Source organism: Pelmatolapia mariae, linkage group LG7 (assembly GCF_036321145.2).
Source record: "Pelmatolapia mariae isolate MD_Pm_ZW linkage group LG7, Pm_UMD_F_2, whole genome shotgun sequence".
NCBI classification, from domain to species: Eukaryota; Metazoa; Chordata; class Actinopteri; order Cichliformes; family Cichlidae; genus Pelmatolapia; species Pelmatolapia mariae.
In genome coordinates this window covers 2957855-2968667 of record NC_086233.1, presented here as the reverse complement: position 1 = coordinate 2968667, position 10813 = coordinate 2957855, and the positions used below count along the sequence as shown (strand labels likewise).

The 10813-nt window shown below is 41.0% G+C and overlaps 1 protein-coding gene across 1 annotated transcript; it reads right to left on the bottom strand.

Moving 5' to 3' along the window:
- Positions 1–4224: 4224 nt before the first annotated feature.
- foxl1 (forkhead box L1) lies at positions 4225–6096 on the bottom strand. The gene has a single exon (XM_063480454.1). It carries the CDS (start codon positions 5972–5974, stop codon positions 4802–4804), a length of 1173 nt encoding a protein of 390 aa, XP_063336524.1. The 5' UTR covers positions 5975–6096; the 3' UTR covers positions 4225–4801.
- Between the last annotated feature and the right edge of the window lie 4717 nt (positions 6097–10813).

Here is a 10813-nt window from a genome sequence, read left to right as displayed (position 1 = left end):
ATGCTGGCTCCGTGCATGTTAAAGATCTGTGACCACGGCCCATCAGCAAAGTTTGTTTTCTCGCATAATAAATAGAAGCGAGAGGATTTCCCTTTTGTCTGAGTTGCTTTCTCAGGAGGATCTCTTACTGTTCAAACACTCACAGACACCATCAGATAACCAACATTTATTAATCTGCTTTGTTTTCAGAAGACTTTGGAGATCGCTGGAGGACGAGGAACCAGCGGAGCCAATTATGCTGGTTTATGTGTCGGTATGAAACGCACCCAGACCTCGGAGAGGCCGAGCGTCGAGTCCAGTCACTCCTCTTCTTTCCACTCCTCTCTCGCCATCTTTCCCTTCTGAGGTTTTCATCATGTTTTATTTACACGTCCGACCAAAAGAATCCTATACACAGGAAATGCTTGTGATTGTGAGTTCCTCTCCTCAAATGTGGGCAAGTTTATTTATTTCAAGCAAACATTCCTGATTTGCACAGCGCTAGCCTCAAACAGTGCAGCTTTTTCAGCGGAGTGTGAGTCTGAGCGGCGGGCCTATATTTAGACATGGCTGCTCTGTGTTTGTAATGATGCTGTCAGCACAGCGCTCTGATTTCCTGCAGGTGTCATTCTACAACAAGTCGCTCACAGACCCTCGTTTGGGACTTTCAGCACCATCAGACCTTAAAAGGCTTCTCATTAGCTATTTATGACTCCCGGTCCAGAGCAAATGCAGGGTTACCATTGTTATTCAGCTGTTAGCATTAGCATTTATAGTGAAACCAGGAAACACAAGCCGTGTCTGTACATTAAACTCGTCACTTCTTCCAGGTAAGCTGAGCCCTGCTGAGAAGTAAATCCAGAAAATACGGCCTCTGTCACCGCCGTGACGTTCCTTCCACCCACGCCACGCGCAGCTGTTGTAGGTAGAAGTTAACATATTTAGATTAGAGGCTGGAGTGCTAAGTTATCAGCTAATGCTAGCAAGCTTGGTTATCAAGCTACGATCATAAACTGTTTGGGGGCAACACGCGGACACAAATACCTGCACCTCACAGCAAGTCATTTTATTTGTCAGATAATTCAGTAAAAATGGTCCAAAAGGCTCCGGCAGCACAAACACCTTCAGGACATTCAGTCCAGTGACTCGATGTAGTTTTTAATCCAGGCTGTAAATGTCTTTATTTCTGCTGTAAACATGAACATGTTACATGGGAGTTGCCTCATTTTTGTGGAGACGGCCTCAAGTGGACATTCGAGGAACTGCAGTCTTTGGCACTTACATGACCTTGTTGCTCCTGCAGGTATGAAGCCAGTGACTACAGTCAGTGCACAGTGAAGAAGACTTATGAGGTGATATTTCGCAATAATTCTAACCTTATTTTAAATCTTGCACGTTTGCACGTGAGGTGTTTTATTTTTTAAAGGCGAGAATGCTAAATACACTTTCTTTCTGTCTAACATGGATAAAATCAGGCTGTAAGGATGAGAGATACTTGAGAGAAGTTTGAAATACAACAAGTCTCTTTGTCTCCATAATTTAAAAAGCTTCAGCAATAAGTGACACTTTTGTTTCAAAAGCTGTAAATTTTCAAGTGAATAACAACCTTATAAAAACGAGTGCGTCGGCCACACGCCATCCAGCAGACAGGAAGCAGGACAAATGCTGCGTCCAGCTTAGTCACAGTCGTACCACCTCTGAATGCACTACAGACTGAAGCATTTAGAAAATCATGCAGGTTGCATTTTAATAACAGATTGCAATCATGGCAGAAATGTGTTCGTTTCCAAACACTTTCCAGGATGTGTTATATTAGAGTACCCCCCACCCACCCACCCCACCCCCGCACACACACACACACACATACACACCAAAAAACTCCCTTCATTTTCTGTCATTAAAAAAAAAAAATACAGATCAAAGTTATTATGTTACAAATTGCAGGATTACAAAGGACGGATGTCCTTATTATCTCCACAGAGGGGTGGAGATAATCGGGCTGATTCTTCTTCTATAAGTTTACTCAAAAAGTTCTTGATGCATTTGAACATCTGAAGCTGTTTTTGGAAAAATGTAGAAGTGATTAACTTTTGTTGTTGATCCAGATCCAGATTTAATTATTTTTGGAAGAATTCCTCCATTGAGAGAGCGTTCAAAATTTCTTGAATTGAAAGAAGAGAAAGTGGAAGAAATCATTTTGATATTCCCGAGGAAACAGTCACACTCCAGCCCGGATCTGTCTGGATGCAAGGAGGGAATTTACAGCCTGATGCAGACTGCTCTAGCTTGTGTATTAAGATAGATACCAAGATAAGATAGATTGGAACAAATGATGATAATTGTTTTGTATAAATATAGAATTAAATAAACATGAGGCTGTGTGTTACATAATTCTATATGAACACATGAACATGAATAAAATATCTGGAGTGTGTTGAGCTGTTAGTTATGTGAATGCTTCAGCGTGTCGTTGCGTTTACCTGCATGGAATCACAGCTGCTGGTTTGGAGAGGAGTCATAAGCATTTTACACTTTTATGATTTAGTATTAATATTTCAGCTTTATGATGAGAATGTGTTTTATTCATTTGGCTTTCATGCTGTTTGAAGTTTTAGCTTTAACTCTTAATGTAACAATATAAATTAGAAAAAGGTACCAGAATTAAAAAATACGAAAAGTTTAAACATGAGAAAATTATTATATAAGATTATTACTGTTTGTTTGTTGTTTGGTTCCTTTGAGATTTAGATTTTTTTATTATTATTTACTGTGATTTTTACAAACTCATTCTCGATGTGGAAACAGTTGAACCAAAAAACTTGTTTCTAAATGTTGTTTGCAGGTGACATCAGACATGGTTAAAGGAAAGCTGATAAATGGACGTTGAGTTTAGGTCAAGGTCAACGCTGCAAACAATAAAAACATGCCGTTTCTTTTTGTAGTCCTAGATTTGGTGAATTTGACAACTGCAGCTGAAACTCTGGATTATGTGAACTTCAGTAAAACAAAGATTTTCCCCATTTTCACTGACAGATGGTTCCTGGTCTTCTGGGTGTTGATTAAAACACACTTTGAAACACAAACTTAAACAAATAAACTCAGCAGAAAATAAAGCACTTAAGGTCTATGTATTTAACTTAAACTGTGCTAATATATCATCATCATTAGGCTGAAATGATAAGTAAACTGTGGACTTTTGGGGGCGCCTGGGGGACCTGGTGTTGCCACCTTGCACAGGGTGTAACATATGACTGATTGCACTGATTTAAGCAGGTATTTATGAGAACACCTTCACACACAGATCTGTGTGACTGTGCCAAATATATCCACACATACAGTATGTATAAATACTGGTAAATTACTTTAAGCTTCACCTTCACAAGGTCACCATCCAGCCTGGACTGCTCTATACTCAAAAACTGAAACCGCTGGTTCCAAACATAAAATGATCTAAATACTTCAGACTCTGGATGAATGCTGGATGTGGAAGAAACTATATGGATGTGTCTCTTACTGATCATAATCATGATCTACAATTGTTTTCTGTGCTTGGCACTGTTCATATGAATGCTTCCTCCTCCACCTGGAAGCCTTTTGATTCCTTTTATCACATCGCACTGTATTTCATTGCGGTCAATAATCTTTTCTCACCGTATGAAATGCAAAGGTGGGCCGGTCCTCCTCAACAAATACCAGGGAGCAGCACAGCATGATGTTTATTTATAAAGCTGCCCTCCAAAAACTGCCCGGCTGCCTCTGCTCTCTCATTCCACTGAAATAAAGCGCCATCACAACACATTCTTACTCCCGCTCAACTTGGAAAAACATGATTTAAATACTTTGCTGTGTTCACAAATATGAAGTTACATTCTCTGATTTCCCCAGAACATTTTCATGTTTTTTTATTAATTGATTTTTTATGAATTCTGTAAATGCACAATGTATCTCTCTGTTCTCAAGCGGTACATGTTTTTGATTTCAATGAAACTTTGTTATAATTTTTTAGATTAGTATCAACTTTTAATAATGTAATGTCTGTCTGTCCTGAAACTACAAGGCAGTGTCCAGTTTTTCAGTTCTGTTGCTGCTGATGTTTCAGTTGGTGAAAGCCCTGATATCGGTTTTATTTCATTTTTTAAACTCATAAACTTTAATGAAAATGAACAAAACCAAACACGTCGTCTCATTTTTCTTAAAACAAAACGGGGGGAAAAACAAAGGTGCAGTTTTCCAGCAGTGTTTCTATTTATTCTTTCGTACCACAATTTAAAATAAATCACGTCAACATTTTTGGCTAAATTTTATTTTGCAGTAAAAGAAATGTTCAAATCCAGAGCAGAGTGGAAAATAATAATAGGTTTTGGTTACATCATTACTGAGTACTAAACTTCATATTGTACGGCATCTTCAGGCCCAGTCACGACAATTAAAATTCTTTTTTAAATTACGCACTTTTCTTGCTTTATGGGGTTTCACCATCATGAGTAAAGTGTAGCATATGAGAATATCCGTAAATATTTACATGGCAGGGACGACATCCTTTTTCGGAGCCTTTTATTGTACTGATCATTATGTTTTGTGCAGCTATAATTTCTGAGGAGCAACAGATTTGGGAGGAAAAAACTGAATATAATCACAAACCTGAAAATGACGCATGCGTAAAGATGGAGATAAAAGTCTTCTTGACGCTCTTTGTTCATTTTTGTCCGAACTTTAAAGTAGATGATGGCAGAGATCCTGTTTCGTGTCTCTGCGTGTAAAGCTAAACACAGACTTTACACTTTTACGCGTTTGGTGCGTAAAACGCACGAAAGTCTGCTGGTCATTTAAAATGCAGCACTTTGTCAGGGTAGGAGAGCGACAGGTAAGAGCAGAAAGGGAATCCCATCTGGTACAACTGATGCTGACGCGCGCCGAGGACCACGGACGCGCTGAAAGCCGGATTTTGGCCCTGTGCGCATGTCTCGGCCGGCAGGCCGAGGATGCTGCCTCGTATTTCATCCTCGCTCTTCGCTAAAATGCTGTCTATGCTGAAACCTTTGGATTTGTCCCTGCTCAGTGTGTTCCCCTTCGGCCTGTCTGGCGCAGGTGCGGCCAAGTTTGTGTTTCCTGCGCAGCTGACGGTGCAGAGAGGACCTCTTTCTCTTTGGCTGAACGCAGACTTCCTCTCCTCTGATTTCGGGTCAAGGGTCTCGTCTGGGAGATGAGCGTCGTCCGTCCACAGCGCAGCGCGTTTCGGCGCGGAGCACGGCTCGGGCTGTGGGGCGTGAAGCTCCCTGCCGGCGGCCTGACTGCTGTGTTGGTTGGGGGGCACTTTAAGTCTCTGCGTGGAGGAGCTCTGCGGCTGTTCCGCGTGATTCAACTCGCCAAGAATATGTTTCCTGTCTGCGGGCGTCCTCGCCTCCTCCTCCTCATCCCTCGCGGGTGCTTCTGTTACCCTCGAGCCAGCTTGATGTTTCGGGGAGGTCTGAGGGTCCCTGGGTTGCCCGGGGCCCTTGGTGCGCTTGTGCCCGGTGGCTTTGGAGTCCAGAGCCTCCTGCTGACACTTCGCCTTCCTCTTCCTCCGGCGGTAGTTGCCGTTTTCAAACATATCCAGACACTTGGTGTCCAACGTCCAGTAGCTGCCTTTGCCCGGCCGGCCCTTCTCCCGGGGCACCTTGATGAAGCAGTCGTTCAGGGACAAGTTGTGACGGATCGAGTTCTGCCAGCCCTGTTTGTTGTCGTGATAGAAGGGGAATCGGTCCATGATGAACTGGTAGATGCCGCTGAGCGTGGCGCGCTGCTCCGGTGCGCTCTTGATGGCCATGGCGATGAGCGCGATGTAGCTGTAGGGCGGCTTCTGCGGGGGCTCCTGGCGGGCCGGCACGAAGCTCAGGGCGGTGGGCACGACCCCGCCGCTGTCGCCTCCGTACAGGTAGATCAGCGGGGGGGCGGAGAGGCTCAAAGCCGAAGATGTCACTCCGAGCGACGGCAGACGGCCGTGGTAGAGAGTCATGACGCCGGGAAAGCCGCAGTGTGTCCCGGGGAAAGTTGAGCCTGCTCCCGCAGCTCCACTCCTCCACTGACTGACTCTCCAGCCTCATGAGGGCCCCAGAAAAATGTTAATAATTGTTGTACGTTTGCTGTGTTATGTTGACTTTGCACTGGGAAATAAATTGTCCATCATAAACAGTCGGTGCTGCTCTTAGCCCACCCACATTAATTAAAATTTCATTGCGCTGAAACTCCCTCATGTCCCCCTCCTCTGCCCAACAACCAATGAGGTGCCGGGTTATTCCCTCATCTGTTTATAGAATTAGTCGCTTGATAAGTCTGCCCACCCAGGTTGAATCAAGCTGTGTTTATTTGGAAAAATTTCCGGGCACCCAATACATAAACGCACTGATGTGCTGTTTGAAATATCACGTCCACCCCTGACGCTCAGAGTTGCTCACACAGAGAGAACAAGCAAACATTGCCGAGTCCTTTCTGGGAGTTGCTGTGAGTTCACTCGAATGAAAACAAAGTGTATAAAAGGGAAAATAACTTAAACAATTTCTCTTCACTCGTGTCAGACTCTCGTTTTGCTTCCAGTCCAACACAAATGACGCAGAGGGAACATTTCTGCAGCAAACTTCATTTCAAAGAATATCTGAGCGCATAAATCAGGCATGGCTGACAATATAATAATAATGATCAGCTTAACAGGAATATAAGTACTTCAGGCTGACAGCTGCTCTAAAACGATTGACTGGTTTTTGTAGGTGGTGGCGTTTAAAAAATAATTATATGATTCCCACAAAAGTTTGTATTAGCTCAAAATTTGCAACTTAATGCGATCAGCTATATTTAATGTTGAGATTATTTTTATTAAAACATTTCTTGATACTACCAAGCAGTAAGGTACAAAGACAATATTATTTTTTTATTATTATTATTGATTGAAAGATGACACAAGAAAATGGGGGCATGCTTACACATACAATGCATAAACCTAGGAACGTTAATATATTACAAGATTAACTTATTATACAAATATACAAATCACATTTCCCAAAAAGAAAAGGAACAAATTATTTTAATTTGCCTATGTAATGTGTTCAGTTTTCAGTCCACTGTCGATTCTTCCAGTTCATGTCTGTCTTGTATAAAACCAGGGGCGATTCTAGAACCAAACTTTTAGGGGGCTCAGCCCCCAGTCATATTGTCATGCATACAGTGCCTCGCAGTTAATATAAACAGCACATGATGATTGCAAATGTAGTCAGCTTTTTTCACATTTGCAAACTTCATTTCAACTAATCGTGACAATGTTACCATCAAAAGAAACGTAATTACTTAGATCTGGGTCTAAAAATAATTCAGTATGAATAATCGCACATTTCAAAATTATACACCAGTTTTATCTCGTACCCTTTATTTACCAAACCTGAGGCAAAGGCTCAATCATGCTGACCAGAGCTTGCTAAAGTAAGTTAAAGCTGCTGTTGAACATTGACAGATCACATCCTCTGACTTACTCTCACCTGCACTTGGAGCTGTAAACCAACACTGAAGCTCAATTCGACCAAAATAGGAATAAAAATATTTAACAAACTAAAATTATGAAGTACATCAGCTCCTTGGGTGGTAACTAGTGATGTGTCAGCAAACTAATGGCCCTAAAGAAACATTATAAGAGTTTGTGAAATGACCTCTTCATTTTCTTTCTGCCACAGCAACAACCCCCCCCCCCCCCCCCCCCCCCCCCCCCCCCCAAAAAAGTCGTATTTATTCCTGACAAACCTGCTGTTGAAGCAGCAGCACCTGTGTGTGAGTGCACTGTAACATCATTACAGCAACAACACCGGACATTTAAACCAGTTTTTATTGGATCCTGTCTCCAGTAGACCAGCTGCCAAAATATAATATCAGAAGACATATAAGATACATTGTTATTATTGCTACTCCTTCTATTCTATTTTTAATGGGTGGTATGATAAAATTTAGGGGTGCCTGAGTGTCCCAAAAAACATCTAAACTCACCTAAGGTAAAACTAAATTTAAAGCTCAGTGTTTGTTGAAGCCGCCACACTCCAACACTCGATAAAGTGTTAATAGCTACAGAAGTTAGCAAAACACGATAAACATCTGGCAGTCTAAAAGATGGGCGTAGCTTCGGGATCTGACGTTATTGAATGACCAGCAGGGGGCGACCCCCACCACCACCTCCAGTGCCCCCCCGTCCCCACGTCAAGACTTTGTTATGTTAATAAACGTGACAAACAGACAAAACCGTTTTAAATAAATGTGATGTTGAAAAATGATTTTGTTTTGTACCAATAAATAGTTGGTTTTGAAACATATTAACATATTATGAATATATTTACAGTTATTTGATCCATATCAGGTTGCAGAAAAGCCGGAGCCGACCCCTGGAAAGCTCAATGGTGCATCTCAGGGGCAACACAGAGACAGGCATCACACTCTGACATGATCCGACACTTGTTTGTCTTTCCTGAACAACTTTGCTTTTAAACTGAACTCCTTTCTGGGAGAATGGATCTTAATTTGCTTCTGCTAACAATCGTCAACTTTAATAGCAGGAAATGAACTCGGCATATCATTCTTTTCCGTCTCTGTGTTTTTGCCACATTTTTCGAGTAACTTATGTATTTAAGAACAGCATAATAAAACTGGAAATTCTGCTTCTCGTGTGCCACTCCAATATTTTTAGTGGCCCTCATATGGCCACACCCATGAAAAAATTCTGGAGGCGCCCCTGATTCTGTTTCACATTTCTGATTATTTAAGTTCATCACTGTATTTTCAGCCTTATCATTAATATTCTTTTTTACATTCAGGTACATGTATTTCCTTTAAAATTCTAAATTTTGTAGCTAAGTGATCATTTTAAGAAGTGAGTCTCTTTTTGACGTGAACTAAAATGTAAATTTTGTAGTCCATCTTCTGGAAATTATCATTTCAATATGTCAGACATCCGTCATCAGTTTAAGGAGGCCGGTGTAGGAGAACCACGGCTCGCTGTTCTCAGTCATTATGAGTTCTCCTTCACACCTTCCTCTGACCTCATGGGGTTTTCCATCAAGGAAACATTGATTAGGAAAAGGATGTGGGAAGATTTGTTTTTTTTGTATTTTCTTTTCTTATTTCATTTATTTCTTTGTTTTGTTTTGTTTTTTGAGTATCTGACTATGACCCAAGACCCACGTGAAAGCCAGCCTTCAAAGTAAAACAGGAAGTAACCAAACGCTCACACTAAACATGAAGATAAGGGGAGGTGAACACAACGCTCAATGAATATTTCTAATTATATAATAATGGATAAAGAGTGTATGGAACAGATAAACGATTTAAAGTGTAACTAAAAGTTCAAAATTAAAAGAAAAAAAATTATTAATTAAAAAAATCTGAAGGGCTCAGAGAATTAAAATAGCAATGTACAATCATATAAAACAATTGTGTAAGTATTGAAATGTCTCCCACAGATGTGACCAAATCAGCCTGAACTCTCTGCTCTGTGGAAAAGTTCTGAATGAATATTTGTTTTCACATCGACTGCAGCTTCTTCAGGTTCTTTTCTGACCGTGTCCGTATGAAAGTGGAACAAAATGAAACCCAACTTTAATTGTCCTTGAAGAAGCTTCGTGGAGCCACTCGGGACTGTATTGCCTTACAAGGACAACATGGACAGTGTATTATTTGTAGATGTGAGCATGATGCTTTATATTATGTATTTTCCTGTTTATAGGTCAGAGGAGGATTATAACAACTTTACAAGTGCGCACAGCTGGCTCCTGCTTACATTAAGGCCTTGGAGCTTTCAGTGGATAAACTCAGAAGTTGGTCTTTTCTCTGTTTCTCTCTGAGCAGACGGTGATTCATTAGCAAATTAAACTAAACTAACATGAAAGTATGAGACGAGTGCGGGCCACGGCGAGCGGGATTCAGGATCTGACATTTTAGTGGAAATTCTGCAGGACGCATTTTATTATGTATAACTTTATGTTCGAGCAGCAGACGCACGAGCATGATGTTTTATTGATAGTGATGTCACCCAGTCGCCCAGCTGTTACAACCTTTATTTGAGAGTTCACAAAATCAGCACTGTGTGTCCAAAGATCAGGAGCATTGACTCACCAAACTCAGTGTTGTAGGGTCACTTTATTAGAAACAGATTATTAGACGTGAGGTCCCAGAGCGCTGACTTGTTTTTCCTTTCTGATTGCTTTCTCCTTTCTTTACGATCTTTTCCATGTCAGGATTGTCCATGAAACAGTTTCAGCCAGTCTCCCAGACCTAGATTAAACCTAGTCCCAGACTAAAAAGAGATTCCAGTGATGATCTCAGACTGAGATTAGCTTTAATCTGTATTTATTTGGGTTTTTGTAAAGATTTATTCTGGTGCATTTTAGCCTTTATTCCTGGAGAGAACAAGGGGAACAACATGCAGGAAATGGCTTGTGTTGCTTTGTAGTTGCATGTTCATCTTTGCTATAATATTGGGTGTCTTTGCAGACACTTTGTATCTGTTCGCAGCAGTTTGTCACTTGTAGGCTGATGAAACTGAAGGACGAGAACAGAAAAAACTAGAATGAATCTGCAGGAAGTCAAAAAGCACCTTAACGACCACACTGTAAAATGTAATATTGTGTTTAATTAAAACTATTAAATAGGCTGAACTCAATTTTTATCAATTTGTTATTAGAACTCAATTTAAATAAGTTGCCAGTACTTTTTATGCAAAAATGCTGATAAACTCGATTAATTTGAGTTGTCCTAACTTAGAAAAAATAAGTAAGCTGGAAGTTTTGCTTCTCAGGGCGGAAGGATGAAAGATGTGTTTTGAAAATGC